This window comes from Ovis canadensis, chromosome 13 (genome assembly GCF_042477335.2).
Source record: "Ovis canadensis isolate MfBH-ARS-UI-01 breed Bighorn chromosome 13, ARS-UI_OviCan_v2, whole genome shotgun sequence".
NCBI classification, from domain to species: Eukaryota; Metazoa; Chordata; class Mammalia; order Artiodactyla; family Bovidae; genus Ovis; species Ovis canadensis.
This window is the reverse complement of record NC_091257.1, coordinates 66,297,765-66,318,773: the sequence shown is the minus strand read 5'-3', so window position 1 is coordinate 66,318,773 and position 21,009 is coordinate 66,297,765. Positions and strand designations below refer to the sequence as shown.

The 21,009-nt window shown below is 37.9% G+C and overlaps 1 protein-coding gene across 5 annotated transcripts in view; it reads right to left on the bottom strand.

Moving 5' to 3' along the window:
• The window catches only part of RNF24 (ring finger protein 24), a 130,461-nt gene that overhangs the window by 63,296 nt on the left and 46,156 nt on the right, over positions 1-21,009 (bottom strand). For all 5 annotated transcript variants that reach the window (XR_011248198.1, XM_069548064.1, XM_069548063.1 and 2 more), the window contains exon 2: positions 338-487. Coding sequence is in view for 4 of the 5 variants with exons in the window: in XM_069548064.1 (XP_069404165.1) it covers positions 338-480 (143 nt within the window). In the remaining variant the exon portion in view is untranslated. The remainder of the gene's footprint in view (positions 1-337; positions 488-21,009) is intronic.

The following is a 21,009-nucleotide window of genomic DNA, read 5'->3' as shown; positions in this document are numbered from 1 at the left end:
AAGATCCTTTGGAGAAAGAAATGGCAACCCAATCCAGTATTCTTGCCTGGGAAGGCCCATGAACAGAGGAGCCTTGCAGGCTACCGTCTAGGGGGTCGCAAAGAGTCAGACATGGCTTAGTGACTAACAAAAATTTATAAATATTATATCTATAAATATAATATTAAAGAGAATGAGCTAGTTGTGGAGGATTTGTGAGAATGAATGAATCATGGACTCACCTTAATTTTAGAACATTTGTTAATTACCATAGGTTTAACACACTTTAAGGGCAAAAGCTGATTTATTATTGACTGCTTAACATATATTAGGGCAACATAGAATGAAAATTGATTACCTAATCAAGTAGCAACAGAAGAGTAAACTAAGGATGAAGACAAATATAGCAGTGCCGAAAACCACAATATATATGTTGAGTGGCAGGTTCTGGAATCCAATATTAGGCATCCTGAAGTTGTAATGTGGGAAATCCGAGCTCATGGATGAACTGTGGGGAAACAAAGGAATGAAAAAAAATTAGGTTATAAAGACTAAGAACCATGATCACATTATTTTGTATAATACATGTATAGAGGAACATTTTTTCATAAGGCTTGATCCCATTTAAAACAATATGATAGATGAGGGTTAATATCCTTGCTATTAATTCATTTATCACACCACAAATACTTATCTAGTACTTACTATGTATCTGGCATTATTCCAGAAGTTTGTGATCCTACCTAAAATGCTTTACAAAAAGGTATTCACAGGTACTTCACTGAAATAAAGGCAATAATCAATAAATACATGAAAATGTTCACCTCAAAGAAGTGGAAAGGGAAATAAAAGCAGTTTAAAGATTTTAAAAAACTCTTAAGCTCTTAAAGTAATAATATTTATAATGCTAAAATACTGGAAAAAACTTAATGTCTCACAAGAAGATAATGATTAATTATATAGAGTCATATGTTACAATATTATTTGGTCATGAAAAGCTGTTTTCATTAACTTTGAAATTTTAATAAACATATGCAGGAAAAATTAAGCAATATATAAATTGTATACAAAATATGATCCCAATTTGGTGGATTACATATGTAAATACACGTGTATATGTAGGTGTGGACATGTGTGGCAGAAAAAAGCCTTAAAGCTAACATAGCAAAATGTTTTTTTTAACTTGTGTTTTTCTCTTAACATTTATATTTTATTGATGTATAGTTGACTTACAGTGTTTCAAGTGCACAGCAAGGTGAATACACACATATATTATTTTTGAAACTATTTTCCATTATAGGTTATTACAAGATTACAAGATATTAACTATACTTCCCTGTGCTATACAGTGAACCTCTGTTGCTTGTTGCATATCTTTTTTTAAAAATTAGAAATCTAGCACTCTATTCATACTAAGTCAAACAGGTGGAATCAAAATGTCATACATTTTTTAGTTAGGCAAAAATTCATAAGTTTTATAAAATATATATATTATGCATATTATGTATATATAATATGCAAAAGCTTTTATACTACATTTGATAAAGGCTTGAGAAAGAACAGCAGCAAAAAAAGAGATGGGGAAATTGAAAAACATAAACTGAAATGGGAGGGCTGAATATGACAGAAAAAGTGAAACAAACTAGATAAAAGTAAAAGATCATCATATAATTCAGTTGGTTTTAAACATGGCTGATCATTAGAAACATATCTAGAGCTCTGGTGAAAAAAAAAGCAATACTTCGGCACTTGCATTTTTCAAAAAATTCCTATATAATTCAGATATGCATCTGGATTTTAAAAAGTGATTGCAGGTTTTTCTATTACATGGTAATTTTGGTGATATAGAGTTCTGTTATTTTTTTGTTAACCAATCATGATACAATGGTATTAAGTGAATAATAGTTACATAATCACAATAGTAAAAGATGTTTATTAGTTTTCACAATCAATATCCAGAAAAAAATAAAAGATAATTATAATTGCAAGCCATAATGGGAATATGATTAACATAATATAAAATAATTACATACAATTTGGGGGGTTAAGCAAAGTGATGTGGTAAGTGGAAGTGCATACACGAACATGTTTTCATCCACCCAGCCAGTCTATGTCTTTTGGTTGGTGCATTTATATTTAAGGTAATTATCAATATATATGATCCATTTTCTTAACTGTTTTGCGTTTATTTTCTCTTCTCCTTCTCTTGTGTTTCCTGCTTAGAGAAATTCCTTTAGCATTTGTTTTAAAGCTGGTTTGGTGGTACTGGATTCTCTTAACTTTGGCTTGTCTGGAAAACTTTTGATTTCTTCATCAAATCTGAAGGAGAGTCTTGCTGGGTAAAGTATTCCTGGTTATAGGTTCTTCCCTTTCATTACTTTAAATATATCGTGCCATTCCTTCCTGGCTTGTAGAGTTTCAGTTGAGAAATCAGCTGATAGGCTGATGGGAATTCTCTTGTTGCTTTTAATATTTTATCCTTGTTTTAAATTTTTGTCAGTTCGATTACTATGTGATTTGGTGTGTTCCTCCTTGGGTTTATCCTGCCTGGACTCCCTGTGCTGCCTGGACTTGGTTGACAATTTCCTTTCCCATGTTAGGGAAGTTTTCAGCTATTATCTCTTCAAATATTTTCTCAGGTCCTTTCTTTCTTCTCCTTCTGGGACCCTATAGTAAATTCACCCTACGGTGTGAATGCTGGGGCATTTAATGTTGCCCCAGACGTCTCCTAAGCTGTCTTCATTTCTTTTCATTCTTTTTTTTTATATTCTGTTCTTCAGCACTGATTTCCACCATTCTGTCCTCCAGGTCACTTATCTGTTCTTCTGCCTCAGCTATTCTGCTACTGATTCTTTTCACTGTATTATTCATCTCTGTTCTTTAGTTTTTCTAGGTCTTTGGTAAACATTTCTTGCATCTTCTTCATTATTTTTCCGAGATCCTGGATCATCTTCATTATCATTATTCCGAATTCTTTTTCTGGAAGTTGCCTATCTCCAATTCATTTAATTATTTTTCTGGGGTTTTATCTTGTCCCTTCTTCTGGGACATAACTTTCTGCTTGTTTAAGCCACTGTGGGACTGTGGTTCTTCTTGCTTCTGTCTGCCCACTGATGGAGGAGGCTAAGAGACTTGTGTATGTTTCCTGATGGGAGGGACTGGGGGCGGGAAAAACTGAGTCTTGCTCTGGTGGGCAGGGCCTTGCTCAGTAAAACTTTAATACAATTATCTGCTGACGGGTGGGGCTGCACTCCATCCCTGGTAGTTGTCTGGCTGAGGTGACTCAGCCCTTGGGTCTACAGGCTCTATGGTAGGGTTTATGGTGACCTCCAAGAAGGCTTACACCAAGGGGGACCTTCCTGCCCCACTGCTGCTGGTGCCCCTGTTCCTGTGGTGAGCCCTTGCTGACCCATGCCTCCTCAGGAGACTCCAACACTAGAAGGCAGTTTTGGTTGTCTCCTATGGGGTCACTGCTCCTTTCCTCTGGGTCTTGGTGTGGGCAAGATTTTGTTTGTGCCCTCCAAGACTGGAGTCTCTGTTCCCCTCAGTTCTGTGGAAGTCCTATAATCAAATCCCACTGGCCTTCAAGATCAGATTCCCTGGGGATTTCCAGTTCCTGTGTTGGATCCCCAGGCTGGGAAGCCTGAGGGGGAGTTTAGAACCATTATAACAGTGGGAGAACTTCTTTGGTATTATTGTTCTCTAGTTTGTGGGGCACCCACCCGGTGGATATGGGGTTTGATTTTATCATGATTGTGCCCCACCTACCATCTCACTGCAGCTTTTTCTTTGTCTCTGGATGTGGCATATCTTTTTTGGTGGGTTCCAGTGTCCTTCTGTCAGTGGCTGTTCAACAGCTAGTTGTGATTTTAGTGCTCTTGCAGGATGAGATGAGCGTGCATCTTTCTACTTTGCCATCTTGAACTGGAAGCTCCAATATATCAAAATGTTAATAATGGCTTGTGGCTTACTAGTCATTTTGATTTTCTTCTTCTTCTTTTTTAAACACTTTATTAAATTAGATTATGGGCAACTCCCTGATGGTCCAGTGGTAAGGACTTTGTGCTTCCATTGTAGGAGGCATAGGTTTGATCCCTGGTCAGGGAACTAAGATCTTGCAAGCTGTGCGGTGTGGTGAAAAAAAAAAAACAAAACTCCCCTATTTTATAGATAAGGAGTTTTGGTCACATAGCCATGACTGACCAAGTATGTATGGGGGTCAAGGACTCTCCAACTCCAAAGCCAGTGCCCTCAGGCTATATGCTCTAGTGTGTATAATCAGAAAACAGCAAATATTGTTTAAGCACTAAAAGGGGACTATTTCTGCTGATTAGTTTAATAATACTTACTTATCACTATACAGTTAAAATATCATGAATGAAGGTTGCCCCCTTCTTTAGGCGATAAGCTATAGTGATAAAGTTGCTCATCATACCTTCATGTTAGAATCTTTCTTGTCATTTTGATTCACTAGAAAATAAAGAGCAACTGCCAGGCTTGATTATCAAGACCCATAATGGTAACTGGATTACAACTACTGCCAAAATCAAAACAAAATAAAACCCCATCAAACAAAATGATTCTACTTTTATTAATAAAAGGCACATTACAAATGTGTTTGCAAATCTTTAATGTCCCTTGTTGGTTCCTGGAAGAGTATATTTATATTATAGACAACATTGAGATCCTGACTGGTTGTATCAGAAACCTCAGTGTTATTATAAATTTAATTTCCAACTTCTAATACCTTATACCAGGAAGTCAATAGCTGCAAAGAACTATTTCATCTCATGGAAACTCCTAAGAACTTCCAGACATAAGTAATGTGTAATATTTAGTTATGAACATTCAGCCATTTTCTGCAGATTTTATTCAAATATATAATTTCCTTTTTCTTACACTCAAATCTTCTTGGAAGAGAAAGCAGTAGTTCAGGAGTACTTTACCAAATATATCTAGCACACATATTGTACAGCTCTAAGAAAGTTATAGCTGTGCAAACTTAACTCTTCCACATTGCTAATAGGGCTTCATTTGACTCCTGCTACAGTCAAGACTATCCCTCAATCCTTTAGAAATACCCCTCAGTAGACAAATTTTGCTTGGTAAAATAATTCTCACATTAGGAAATATGAGATTAAATGCACATGTTGGGAAGACTAAGAGAAAAAATAGGCAAACAGGTAGAAAAAGGGACAGGTTTGCAGTCAGCAACTCTAGATATTGTTTCCAGAATGTCACTAGGTAGATGTCAATATTTGGTCAATCTGTATACCTCACTGGGACAATGCTTCAAAGGATTCCTGAAAGGATAAAATAGTGATAGATACTGAAGTATTTGAAAACTCTAAGAGTTAGGACAAAATACTAAGGACAAAACATGTATGTGTGCGTGTGCTGTTTACAATAGCCAACACATGGAAGCAACCTAAATGTCCATTGACGGAAGAATGGATAAAGAAGACGTGGTACATATATACACTGTAATACTGCTCAGCCATTAAAAGAATGAAACTGTGCTGTTTGCAGCAACATGGATGGACCCAGAGATTGTTATAATGAGTGAATGAGTCAGGCAGGGAAGAAATATTGTATGACATCCCTTATATGTGGAATCTAAAAAGAAACGATATAAATGAACTTACTTAAAAAACAGAAAGAGGGGTTTCTCTGGTGGCTCAGTGGTAAAGAATCCATCTGCCAACAAAGGAGTTGCAGGTTTGATCCCTGGTCCAGGAAGATTCCACAGGCAAGGAGCAACTAAGCCAGTGCACCACAAGTATTGAGCCTGTGCTCTAGAGCCCAGGAATCACAACTACTGAGCTGCAACTATGAAGTCTATACACCACGACTACAGAGTAGGCACTGCTCGCTGCAACTAGTGAAAAGTGAGCAGCAACGAAGACCCAGCACAGCCAAAAATAAATAAAATTATAACCGCCCCCCCAAAAAAAAACAGAAAGAGACTCACAGACTTAGAGAACAAACTTATGGTTGTGGGGGAAGGGGAATGATGGGGTGGGGAAGGATAGGGAGTTTAGGATGGACATGTACACACTGCTATTTTAAAATGCATAACCAACAAGGACCTACTCTATAGTACACAGAACTCTGCTCAATGTTACATGGCAGCCTGGATGAGAGGGGAGTTTGGAGGAGAACGGATACATGTATATGCATCGCTGAGTCCTTTCACTGTTCACCAGAAACTATCACAACACTGTTTGTTAATCATTTATATATCAATACAAAATAAAAAGTTTTTTTAAAAAAGAATATACTGTACAGTGCAGGGACTATGTAATGTTATACATAATAATATCTCAATTTAAAAAAAATGTTTGCCAAAAGAATCAGAGAACCAAAAGAGTTAAAATCTTTAAGTAATAGAAATAGCTACAAAATATATTCTTATTTAAAATAGGATAGTTTAAGTGCTACAAATGCATTAATATAATGCATCTAGGATCTTTTCTGTACTTGGAAAATAAAAAGCAGCCAATAAATTGTTGATTATTACTGTTAAAAATGTGTTATTTTTATCAGATGACTGACTGAGAAGTGCCTTAGTGAAAGCAAAAACACTGTTAAGATATATGTAAAGATTTGCTAAAACAATGATACAAATGAATTTTCTTACAAAACAGAAAGAGACACACACTTAGACAATGAACTTAGAACTGCCAGGGCAGGGGTGGTGGAGAGTGATTGGTAGGAAAGAAGTGGGGAAGGATAGTTAGGGAGTTTGGAATGGACATGTACTTACTGCTATAATTAAAAAGGTGAACCAGCAAGGATCTACTGTATGGCACATGCAACTCTGCTCAATGTTATGTGGCTGCCGGATGAGAAGGCAGTTTGGCGGACAATGGATACATGTAGATGTATGGCTGAATCACTTCACTGTTCACCTGAATCTATCACAATGTTGATAATTGGCTCTACCACAATACAAAATAAAAAGTTAAAAAAAAAGTGTGTGTACATTTTGGCAAGGGGTAGGGGAGAGGGATGGAGAAGGAAATGGCAACCCCACTGCAGTGCTCTTGCCTGGAAAATCCCAGGGACAGAGGAGCTGCATGGGGTCGTCAGACACGACTGAAGTGACTTGGTGACTTCACTTTCACTTTTCACTTTCATGCACTGGAGAAGGAAATGGCAACCCACTCCAGTGTTCTTGCCTGGAGAATCCCAGGGATGGGGGAGCCTGGTGGGCTGCTGTCTATGGGGTCGCACAGAGTCAGACATGACTGAAGTGACTTAGCAGCAGCAGCAAGGGAAAGGGATGACATTTAAAAAAATAGTAGATAACATAAGAGGTGCCCTGGCAAAGATCAAATCTCTATAAAGGTTTCTACCAAACCAATTGCTCCTTCCTCAAGGAACTCCTCTGCACACACTGCCAACTTGTGCCAACACACATAACTTGTGCCAAACTGGCCACCAGAGGCAGGAAACCTATCCTGGCCAAAGGCAATCATATAGGCCAGCTGGGAGTGAGCCAGTGGTGTGAGAATCTCACCCTGTAGGGGTCCTTGTACTAGGTGGCACCACCAACAAACTCTGGGGTAATTCTGAATGGAGATACAGACAGGGAGTACTAGAGGTAGCACTGTCATCAGAAGGAAGAGATGTCTGCCTCAGTGCTCCTGGAGGCTGGCTGTTTCTTAGGAGTCCTCCATTCTCACAGAGGAATGGGGGTTGACAGGGGATATACTGATGTAGAATACATTTTAGGAATCCCTACCCTTTCTTCTGGTAAATGGAATTGCTTAGCTACAACTGATCTATTTCCCAACAGTCTAAGTAGATGGTATATTATTCCAAGATGTTAACCTGGTCTAGATATATTAATTTTATAATATTTTCATTAGAATATTTTTGGCATGAATATGAATAATTAAAAAAATAAGTCAATCTTTAAAAAGAAAGCTACTATTCAAGATCCTCATAATAAGCTAAGTATTCTTTGCTATTTAGCTATTACAAATGTAAAAGTTACTTAGTAACTGCTCTTTGTGGGAATGAAGAGAAGAAATAGAACATATAGTACACTGTTGGATCTTACTTGGCACTTCTGACTTCATTCACATGAAAGTCTTTTCCTCCTTTATGCAATTCCATAGTCCCTGAAATCTCTAATCTCAGCGTAAATTTCAAACTATCTAATAAGTTTATTAAAAAAGGAAAAAGACAGAAATATCTGAGTTTTTTTTTTTTAATCAGCAATGGGATTTTTTTTTCACCAAGATACAAAAGGAATAGATATTTGGCCCCACTGAAGACCTTAGCTTAACAAAGTACACCATAGTTAGATGGGCTGCAGCAGGTGTTTTGTTGAAGTATGTTTGGTGGCCTCATTCTTCTTAGACCAGTTTCTGACCCTAGTCAGCATCCTCCCAGTAGCCAGTACTCTACTTTTGTTTTAAAAATGCTCAGAAAAAGAAGAGACACTGGTCTTTTCTAATTATGCTAGTAATTAGATTGCTGTATTCATTAACTTATGGTTTATAAAGCATTAAAGGCCATATATTTCTTATAAATACAAGACATTCAAGGAAAACTTTCTAAGAAAAATTATTTTAGACTTTGTTAATCTTAAAAAAACAGATATGAATTCATATTAAAAATGCACCTATGTGTATAGGTCAAGGAATTTGCACAAATGAATATGGCCTTGTTGCCACTACTCTAATCAAGATGCAGAACATTTCTTTATCCCTAGAGAGTTCCCTGTACCCCTTGGCAGTTAATCACCACTCCCAACTACTGATCTGATTTCCATCATTACAGATTAATTTTCCTTATGTTAGGATTTCATATTTAAATGAAATCACATAGTATGTATTCTTTTGTGTTTAGCTTTTAGTCTCTCAGTAGGTGAGAGACTCTTAACAAACAGCTCTATAAAATAATTCATGCTATATCCCTGGTTTGTCCTAGTTATTCTATTATCCACAACTGGTATCTCCTAAAGATCACTAACTTCATCTTTGAATGTATCAATTTTATGGTTAGTTTTTAGGTAGTTCTTTTTTTAAAAAAAGATTTATTTATTTTAATTTTTGGCTGTGGTAGGTCTTTGCTGCTGTGCATGGGCTTTCCCTAGTTGTGTGAGCTTCTCATTGTGGTGGTTTCTCTTATTAAAGAGCACAGGCTTCAGGCAAGTTGGCTTTAGTAGTTATGGCTTGCAGGCTCTAGAGCACGGGCTCAGTTATTGTGCAGGCTCACCTACTGTGCTCCAGGGCATGTAGGATCTTCCTGGAACAGATATCAAACACCCATCCCCTGCATTGGCAGGTACAATCTTAACCACTGGACCAGCAGGGAAGCCCTGGATATTTATTTCTAAAACAAAATTCCTGGTTATCCTATTTAGGTGTCCCTTGGACTGTCAAGGAGATCAAACCAGTCAATCCTAAAGGAGATCAACCTTGAATATTCACTGGAAGGAGTGATGCTGAAACTCCAATGCTTTGGCCCCCTGATGCAAAGAGTCGATTCATTGGAAAAGACTGATGGTGGGAAAGATTAAAGGCAAAAGGAGAAGTGGGTGGCAGAAGATGAGATGGTTAGAGAGCATCATTGACTCAATGGATGTGACTCTGAGCAAACTCCAGGAGACAGTGGAGGATAGAGAAGCCTGGCATGCTGCAATCCACTAAAAGTTGGACACAACTTAGTGGCTGAATAACAACATTATTTTCATGGAAGAACATTTCACCATGTCCTTTACATGGGTGCTCCTTTCCATTTTAAGTCTTTCTTCAGTGCAATACTTTCTACCTGTTATTTTTTTTAAAGTCTTCAGCAGAGGAAATGTATAGCTTGATTCACTCATCATATTTTGCCTCGGTCAAAATCTAAGGCAAAGCAGGAACTCCAAGGTGCTCAAGACTGGAATGGTGAAGCCCCTTTTATGGTGAGATATCTGCTGATATGGGCATGTCTCCTGGGGCCAAGGGAACACAAATTCAAGCTTGCAGCCTAGCCTAGGTGAGTTCCTGCGTTAAGCCAGGAGGTAATATAAAGAAAGTGGATAAACACAGTCTCTTTCATTTACACTGTTGTTCTTTGATTATTTTCACTGTTTAATTCCATATAATCATGAAAAAAACCCTCTGCATCTATTGTCCTATACATCTGTTCATAGGAAACATGTATAACTAACAAGCACATAGTCACATAGTCAACAAGAGAGTCTGAAATGCAGTAATTGGGTGCAACTTCAAAAACGACAATGATCTCGGTTCCTTTCCAAGGGAAACCATCCAGCCTCACAGTAATCCAAGTCTATGCCCCAACCGCTGATGCCAAAGAAGCTGAAGTTGACTATGAAGACTTGCAACACCTTCTAGAACTAACACACACAAAAAGACATCCTTTTAATCATAGAGAATTGTAATGTAAAAGTCAAGAGATCCCTGGAATAACAGGCAAGATTGCCTTGGAGTACAAAATGAAGCAGAGCAAAGGCTAACAGAATTTTGTGAAGTAAGCGCACTGGTAATAGCAAACACCCTTATCCAACAACACAAGAGACAACTCTACACATGGACATCACCAGATGGTCAACAATGAAATCAGACTGATTATGTTCTTTGCAGCTGAAGATGGAAAATTTTTATACAGTCAGCAAAAACAAGACCTGGAGCATACTGTGGCTCAGATAGTGAGCTCCTTATGGCAAAATTCAGGCTTAAACTGATGAAAGTAGGGAAAACCACTAGGCCATTTAAAAGAAAGTGAAGTCGCTCAGCCGTGTCCGACTCTTTGCGACCCCATGGACTGTAGCCTACCAGGCTCCTCTGTCCATGGGATTTTCCAGGCAATAGTATTGGAGTGGATTGCCATTTCATTCTGCAGCGGATCTTCCTGACCCAGGGATCGAACCCAGGTCTCCCGCATTGTAGACAGATGCTTTACCGTCTGTGCCACCTAAATCATGACCCTTATACAGTGGAGGTGACAAAGAGATTCAAGGGACCAGATCAGTTCTTCAGAGTGTGTGAAGAACTATGGACAGAGGTTCGTAGCACTGTACAGGGGGCAGTGACCAAAACCATCCCAAACAAAAAGAAATGCAAGAAGGCAAAATGGTTGTCTGGGGAGGATTTACAAATAGCTGAAGAAAGAAGAAAAATGAGAGGAAAGGGAGAAAGGGAAAGATACATCTAACTGAATGTGCAGTTTCAGAGAACAGCAAGGAGATAAGAAGGCCTTTTTAAATGAACGAGGCCAAGAAATAGAAGAAAACAATAGACTGGGAAAGACTAGAGATCTCTTCAAGAAAATAAGAACAATTAGAACCAGACACAGAACTACAGACTAGTTCAAAATCAGGAAAGGAGGACATCAAGGCTGTATATTGTCACCCTGCTTATTTAACTTGCTTGCTGAGTACATCATGTGAAAAAGCCAGACTGGAAGACTCAAAAGCTGGAATCAAGATTGCCAGGAAAAATACGAACAACTTCAGATAAGCAGATGATACCACTCTAATGGCAGAAAGTGAAGAGGAACTAAAGATCCTCTTGATGAAAGTGAAAGAGGAGAGTGAAAAAGCTGGCTTAAAACTCAATGTTCAAAAAACAAAGATGGCATCCAGTCCCATCACTTCATGGCGAATAGATGGGGAAAAAATGCAAAGAATGGCAGATTTTATTTTCTTGGGGTCAAAAATCACTGTGGATGGTGACTGCAGTCATAAAATTAAAAGACACTTGCTCCTTGGAAGAAAAGCTATGACAAACCTAGACAGCATTTTAAAAAGCAGAGACATCACTTTGTCGACAAAGTTCTGTATAGTCAAAGCTATGGGTTTTTCCAGTAGTCATGTGTGGATGTCAGATTGGGACTATAAAGAAGGCTGAGTACTGAAGAACTGGTGCTTTCAAACTTTGGTGCTAGAGAAGACTCTTGAGAGTCCCTTGAACAGCAAGGAGACCAAACCAGTCAATCCTAAAAGAAATCAACCCTGAATATTCATTGGAAAGACTGATGGTGAAGCTGAAGCTCCAATACTTTGCCCACCTGATGTGAAGGGCCAACTCACTGGAAAAGACCTTGATGCTGAGACAACTGAGGGCAGGAGAAGAAGGGGATGACAGAGAATGAGATGGTTGGATGGCATCATCAACTCAATGGACATGAGTTTGAGAAAACTGCATGAAAGAGTGAAGGACAGGGAAGCCTGGTGTGCTGTAGTCCCCTGGCTTGCAAAGAGTCAGATACGAGTTAGTGACTGAACAACAACAAGAACGATTGTTACCATTGTGGAAAACTTGGCAAAGTATACAAGAGATCTCTGTATTACTGCCTATGAATCTACAATTATTTAAAAAAATCAGTTAAGAAAAAATGTTTCAAAATTCAAATAACAAATTAAAATGAAAAATATCCATTTCATATAAAAATTCAGGAAAAAGGATGTGAAACATATAGAAAACAAATAGCAAATGGTACATAAATCAAGCATAGTAAGAATAACATATATGTGAATCAACCACTCCAATTAAAGGCAGCCATTGGCTGACTGGATTAAAAAAAAGCAAAAGCAAAACCAAAGCCCCAAACCCATAAAACAAGATCTAGCTACATGTTTTTTTTTTTTTTTAAAGCAAAAATTGTACTTTATATTCAAAGACATAGGATGATGGAAAAAGCCACATCTTGCAAAAAATATACATATGAAAGATAGAGTGGCTATGTCAATATAAGACAAAATATACTTTAAGACAAAAAAATTTACCAGACAAAGATGTTTTACAATAAAATAGTCAATTCATCAGTAAGAGAGGTCAATGTAACAACTGATCCCCAAAATACAAGGCAAAAACGGACAAAATTAAAGGGGAAAACAACTCAACAATAATAGTTGAAAACTTTAATATCTCATGCTTAATAATAGGTAGAACAATCAGACCAAAATTCATCAAAGATAACAAGAGTTAACTAACACTATCAACCAACTTGACCTAACTAGCACTTAAAGAACACTCTACCTAATGAGCAGAATACACATTATTCTTAAGCATAACTTGCAGTCATAGACTATGGTAAGCCAGTGGCTGGCAAAAAAGTTTCTTAAAGGACCTCACAGTAAATATACTAGGCTTGCTGCCTATATAGTCTCTGTAACAGCTACTCAGCGCTTCTCCTCTCAGAAGCAGCCATGGATAGCACTTTAATGAACAGGCATGACTGTGTTCCACTAAACTTTATTTACAAAAACAAGCAGGTTGTGCTTAGCTTGCAAACTCCTGTGCTAGGTCATAATATAAATTTCAATAAATTTAAAAATGTTGAAACTCAACAAAGTATGTGCTCTGATCATGACAGAATTAAATTAGGAGTCATCAAAAGGATGCACAAGTAAGAAATACAAGTAAGCATATGAAGCAAGCACATAAAAGGATGCTCTACATTCAGCACAGGGAAGCCTAGTGTGCTGCAGTCCATAGTGTGCTGGGGTCACAAAGAATCAGACTGAGTGACTGAATGACAACTACAACCACGTCATTAGAGAAATGCAAACCAAACCATAATGATATACCACTTCACATCCACAAGGATGGGTATTTTGAAAACAGCACAGAAAATAATAAACATTCGTGAGGAGACTGGCACAAACCCAGACATATAGATCAAAGGAAGAGACTAAAGAGCCCCCAAATAAACCTACACACCTATGGTCAATTAATCTTTGACAAAATGGACAAGAATATACAATGGGAAAAAGACAATCTCTTCAGCAGGTGGTGTTTGGGAAGTTGGACAGCTGCATGTAAATCAATGAAGTTAGAACACATCCTCACACTGTACACAAAAATAAACTCAAAATGGCTTAAAAACTTAAATATAATACAGGACACCATAAAACTTCTAGAAGGTAATACTGGCAAAGCATTATCTGACATAAATTCTACCAATATATTCTTAGGTCAGTCTCCCAAGGCAACAGAAATAAAAGGAAAAACAAACAAATGGGATCTAATCAAAGTTACAAGCTTTTGCATAGCAAAGGAAACCACAAACAAAATGTAAAGACAAACTTTTGCTGGGAGAAAATATTTGCAAATAACGTGACTGACAAGGGCTTAATTTCCAAAATATACATAGAGCTCATGCAACAGAACAACAACTACAATGAAACAAGTAACCCAATAAAAAAATGGAAGAAGACCTAAAGAGACATTTTTCCAAAGAAGATACACAGATAAACAACAGGCACATGTAAAGATGCTGAACACTGCTTATTATTTGAGAAATGAAAATAAAAACTACAATGAAATACAACCTCACACCAGTTAGAATAGCCATCATTAAAAAGACTGATAACAAATACTGGAGGGGAGGTGGAGAAATAGAAATTCTCCTACACTGTTGGTAGGCGGTAAGTTGGTGCAGCCACTATGGAAAACAGTACACAGCTTCCTTAAAAAACTAAAAATAGAGTTGCCATATGATCTAGCAATACTACTCCTGGCATATAGGCAGATAAAACTAACTAACTCAAAAACATACATGCACCTCTATGTTCATAGCAGCACTGTTTACAGTAGTGAGGACATGGAAACCTAAATGTCCTAATGTCCTTTGACAGATGAATGGATAAAGAAGATATAGTACATATATACAATGGAATATTACTCAGTCATTAAAAAGAATAAAATAACATCATTTGCAGCACTTAGATGAACCTGGAGCTTATCACACTAAATGAAGTAAGACAGAGAAGTTAAAAAAAAAGCTTTTGAAAATAGAAAGTTAATAAAAAGATGTGGTATATATATGTATACACACACACACACAAACACACACACACACACACACAATGGACTACTACTACTCAGCCATAAAAAAGAGTGCAATAATGCCATCTGCAGCAACATGGACAGACGTAGAGATGATCATGCTAAATGAAGTAAGTCAGAAAGTCAAAGACAAATACCATATGCTATGACTTATATGTGAAACCGAAAATATAGCACAAATGATCTTATCTGGGTTGCCAAGGATGACAGGAGTTGGGGCAAGGATGGAGTGAGAACTTGGGGTTAGCAGATGCAAACCAGTATATACAGAATGGATAAACAAGGTTTTACTGTATAGCACAGGGGACTATACTCATTATTCTGTGATAAACCATAATGTAAAGGATTATGGAAAAGATTATAAAAAAGATTTATATACATATATATATAAAACTGAATCAATTTGCTATACAACAGAAATGAACACAATGTTGTAAATCAGGCATACTTCAATATAAAAAAAAGAAACTGGTACACCAAGGAAAAAAAGGGAGATCACAGCAAAGGAACCTGTTCACAAAATAGAAAAACAACCTACTGATTGGGAGAAAACATTTACAAATGATATGGCCAATAAAAGATTAATAATCAAAATCTGTAAACAGCTCATACAACTCAACATCAAAAAAACCTAAGCAATCTGATTAAAAAATAGGCAGAAGAGACCCAAATAGACTTCTTTTTTCAAAGAAGACATACAGATGGCCAACAGGCACATGAAAAGATGTTCAACATTGTTAATCATCGGAAAAATGCAAATTAAAAATACAATGAGATATTACCTCACACCTGTCAGAACAGCTAGTATCAAAAAGAACACAAGTAACAAATGTTGGCAAAGATGTGGAAAAAACGAACCCTTGCACACTATTTGTCAGAATGCAATTGGTGCAGCCACTATAGAAAACAGTATGGAGGTGTCACCAAAAGCTAAAAATAGAACTACCATGTGACCCAGCAATTTCATTCCTGGGTCTTAATCCACAAAAACACTAATTCAAAAAGATCCAGGCACCCTAATGTTCACAGCAGCATTATGAGATTATAATATATGATTATGTAATTGTGTGCAAGTTATGGAAACATCCTGTCCATCACAAATGAATGGATAAAGATGTGGTGTGTGTATACACACACACATACAGACAATGGAATACTACCACTCAGCCATAAAAAAGAAGGAAATTTTGCCATATGCAACAACACAGATGGACTTGGAGAGTATTATGCTAAGTGAAATAAGTCAAGCAGAAAAGACAAATTATGATATCAATTATATGTGAAATGTAAAAAATAAAATTAATGAATACAGCAAAACAGAAATAGACGAGATACAGAGATAAAAGTGAGTGGTTACCAGTGGGGAGAGAGAAGGGAGTGGGGCAGGATAGCAGTAGGGGATTAAGAGGTACAAACTAGTATGTATAAGATAAATAAGCAACAACAATATATAGTTAATAACTATAAATGGGATATAACCTTTAAAATTTGTAAATCATTATGTTGTACACCTGAAATATATATAACATTTTATATGAATAAAAAATGTAGTATATACATGCCTCTAAGGCTGGTGATCTGTGAAGTTCCCACCTTCTGTTAGAGCTCTCTCCAGAGACTAGGACAGGACCATGATGTGGATGTGCTAGCTTGCACTCGTGCTGGTGGCAGTCACCTGGATCCACTAAGATTCAGTCATCTTAGGACTGAAGACAAGACGGTGGGATAAAAGAATTTGAGCTCACCTCTTCTCACAAAAACACCAAAATCACCACCAACAGATAAACAACCATCAACAAAAATGACTGGAACCTACCAAAAAAGATATTTTACATCCAAAGACAAAGAAGCAGCCAGGAAACAGTAGGAGGGGCACTTTCACAATACAATCGAATCTTAAAACTGCCATGTGGGCAACCCACAAACTGGAAGATAATTATATCACAGAGGTTCTCCCACAGGAATGAGAATTCTGAGCCTCATGTCAGGCTTTCCAGTCTGGGGGTCTGGTGTTGGGAGGAGGAATCCCCAGAGCATTTGGCTTTGAAGGCCAGCAGGGCTTGGGTACAGAAGCTCCATAGGACTGGATAAAACAAACACTCCACTCTTGGAGGAGGGTTCATGTATACTGGACCTGGACCAAAGCAGTGACTCCATAGGAGTCTGAGCCAGACCTACCTGTGGGTCTTGGTGGGTCTCCTGTGGAGGCAGGCATCAGCTGTAGCTCACTGTGGGACAAGAACACTGGTAGTGGAGGCCCCATGGAATATTCATCTACATGAGCTCCTGGAGGTCACCATTTTGGCACTGAGACCTGGCACCACCCAACTGCCTGATGGCTCCAATACTGGGACACCTCAGGCCAAGCAACAGCCTGACCCATCACAGACAAGCTGCAAAAAGTTGTCTTGAGCCCCTGGCTGCCTCTAAACACATCCCTTGACATAGTCCTGTCCACCAGAGGGACCAGACCCACTTCCACTCACCAGTGTGCATACATCAGTTCCATCTACCAGGAAGCCCACACAAGCCCCTGGACCAACCTCACACACCAGGAGGCAGACATCAGAAGCAAGAGGAGCTACAAATCTGTAGCCTGAGAAATGGAGACCACAAACACAGAAAGTTAGACAAAATGAGACAGAAGAGAAATATGTTCCAGATGAAGGAACAAGATACAACCCATGAATAACAACTAAGATTCATAGTAACAAGAGTAAAGATGATCCAAAACCTCAGAAAAAGGATGGAGGCACAGTACAAGACAATACAAGAAAGGTTTAACAAACAGCTAGAAGATGTGAAAAACAGAGTTGAACAATACAATAATTGAAGTTAAAAACACACTAAAAAGAATCAATAATAGAATAAATGAGGCTGAAGAAAGAATAAGTGAAAAGACAGATTGATGGAAATCACTGCCACAGAACAAAATAAAGAAAAAAGAATGAAAAGAAATGAGGACAGTCTAAGAGACTTCTGGATCAACATTAAACATACCAATATTTGCATTATAGAGGTCCCAGAAGGAGAAAGGAGAAAAGGGCCAGAAAAAATATTTGAAGCAGTAATAGTCAAAAACTTCCCTAAATGGGGGATAAAACCACTCACTCAAATCCAGGAAGTGCAAAGAGTCCCAAGGAGAAACATTCCAAGACACATATTAATCAAATTGACAAGAATTATAGACAAGGTGAAAATATTAAAAACAAGGGACAATCAACAAATAACATAGAAAGGATCTCAATAAGGTTAGCAGCTGATTATTCAGCAGAAACTGCAGGCCAGAAGGCAGTGGCACAATATAGTTAAAGTAGTAAAAAGGAAAAAACTACAACCAAGAATACTCCATCCAGTCAGGCTCTCATTCAGATTCAGTGGAGAAATTAAAAGCTTTACAGACAAGCAAAAGCTAAGAGAATCAGCACCACCAAACCAACTTTACAACAAATGTTAAAGAACTTCTCTAGGTGGAAGAGACAAGTCCACATCTAGAAACAAGAAAACTATACGTGGGAAAGCTCATTGGCAAGGTAAACACACAGTAAAGGTAGGGAATCATTCACACACATATATGATATCAAAACCAGCAATTGTGGGAAGAGGTCAAGTACAAATGTAGGATATTGGAAATGCATCTGAAATTAAGAGACAAGCAACTTAAAACAATCTTGTGTATATACAAACTACTATACCAAAACCTCATGGTAACTACAAACCAAAAGTCTACAATAGATATACACACACAAAAGAAAAAGCAATCTAAACATAACATGAAAGATATTCATCAAGTCATAAGAGAAGAGAGCAAAGGAGCAAGGGAAGAAAAAAAGACTTACAAAAACAAATTTGAAACAATCAACAAAATGGCAATAAGAACACACATATTGATAATTACCTTAAATGTAAATGGATTAAATGCTCCAAACAAAAAGAAACAGATGGGCTGAATGGATACAAAAACAAGGCAAATGGATACATGCTGTCTACAAGAGTCCTACTTCTAATCTGCTGCTGCTGCTACTGCTAAGTCCCTTCAGTCCTATCAGACTCTGTGTGACCCCACAGACGGCAGGCCACGAGGCTCCCCCGTCCCTGGGATTCTCCAGGCAAGAACACTGGAGTGGGTTGCCATTTCCTTCTCCAACTTCTAATCTAGAGACATACAAAGTCTGAAAGTAAGGGGATGGAAAAACGTATTCCATGCAAATGGAAACCAAAAGAAAACTGGAGTAGCAATACTCATCAGACAAAACAGACTTTCAGTTCAGTTTAGTCGCTCAGTCGTGTAAACCTCTGTGACCCCATGAATTGCAGCATGCCAGACCTCCCTGTCCATCACCAACTCCTGGAGTTTACCTAAACTCATGTGCATAGAGCCAGTGATGGCATCCAGCCATCTCATTTTCTGTCGTCCCCTTCTCCTCCTGCCCCTAATCCCTCCCAGCATCAGAGTCGTTTCTAATGAGTCAACTCTTCACATCAGGTAGCCAAAGTATTGGAGTTTCAGCTTTAGCATCAGTCCTTCCAAAGAACACCCAGAACTGATCTCCTTTAGAATGGACTGGTTGGATCTCCTTGCAGTCCAAGGGACTCTCAAGAGTCTTCTCCAGCACCACAGTTCAAAAGCATCAATTCTTCAGTGCTCAGATTTCTTTATAGTCCAACTCTCACATCCATACATGACCACTGGAAAAACCATAGCCTTGACTAGACGGACCTTTGTTGGCAAAGTAATGTCTCTGCTTTTGAATATGCTATCTAGGTTGGTCATAACTTTCCTTCCAAGGAGTAAGCATCTTTTAATTTCATGGCTGCAGTCACCATCTGCAGTGATTTTGGAGCCCAAACAAATAAAGTTTGACACTGTTTCCACTGTTTCCCCATCTATTTCCCATGAAGTGATGGGACCAGATGCCATGATCTTAGTTTTCTGAATGTTGAGCTTTAAGCCAACTTTTTCACTCTCCTCTTAAGACCATTAAATGAGACAAAGAAGGACATTATACATAATGATTAAGGGATCAATCCAACAATAAGATGTAATAACTGTAAATACATGTGCACCCAACATAGAAGCATCTCAATATATAAGGCAAATGCTAACAACCATAAAAGGAGAAATCAACAGTAATACAATAGTAGTGGAGGACTTTAACATCTCACTTACACCAATGGACAGAAAATCAAGAAGGAACCATAGGCCTTAAATTATACATTGTACCAGATAGACTTAACTGATATCTATAGAACATTCCATCTGAAAGCAGCAGAATACACATTACTCTCAAGTGCACATGAAACATTCTCCAGGATAGATCACATTCTGGGCCACAACCAAGCTCTGGTAAATTTAAGGAAATGGAAATCATATCCAGCATCTTTTCCAAGTAAACACTATGAGATTAGAAATCAATGACAAGAAAAAAAAGCTGTAAAAAAACACAAACACATGCAGGTAAATAATATGTTACTAAACATCCAATGGGAGAAGGCAATGACACCCTACTCCAGTACTCTTGTCTGGAAAATCCCATGGATGGAGGAGCCTGGCAGGCTGCAGTCCATGGGGTTGCTAGGAGTCGGACACGACTTAGCGACTTCACTTGCGTGCATTGGAGAAAGAAATGGCAACCCACCCCAGTGTTTTTGCCTGGAGAATCCCAGGGACGGGGAAGCCTGGTGGGCTGCCATCTATGGGGTTACACAGAGTCGGACACGACTGAGCGACTTAGCAGCAAACATCCAATGGATCACTGAAGATGTCAAAGAGGAAATTAAAAAAGTACCTAAACAACCTAGCTTTACACCTAAAGCAAAGAGAAAAAAGAGAACAAACAAAAACGAAAGTGGAGGGAAAGAAATCATAAAGATCAGAGCAGAAATAAATGAAATTGAGACAAAGAAAAAAACAGAAAAGCTCAATGAAACTAAAAGCTGGTTTTCTGAAACAGAGAAACAAAATTGATAAAACTTTAGCCAGACTCATCAAGAAAAGAAGGGAGAGGGTTCAAATCAATGAAATTAGAAATGAAAAAGGAGAACTTAAAACTGACACCACAGAAATACAAAAGATTATAAGAGACTACTACAAGCAACTATACGCCAATAAAATGGACAACCTAGAAGAAATGGACACATTCTTAGAAAGGTATAATCTTCCAAAGACCGAACTTGGAGGAAACAGAAAATATGAATAGACCAGTCACAAGTA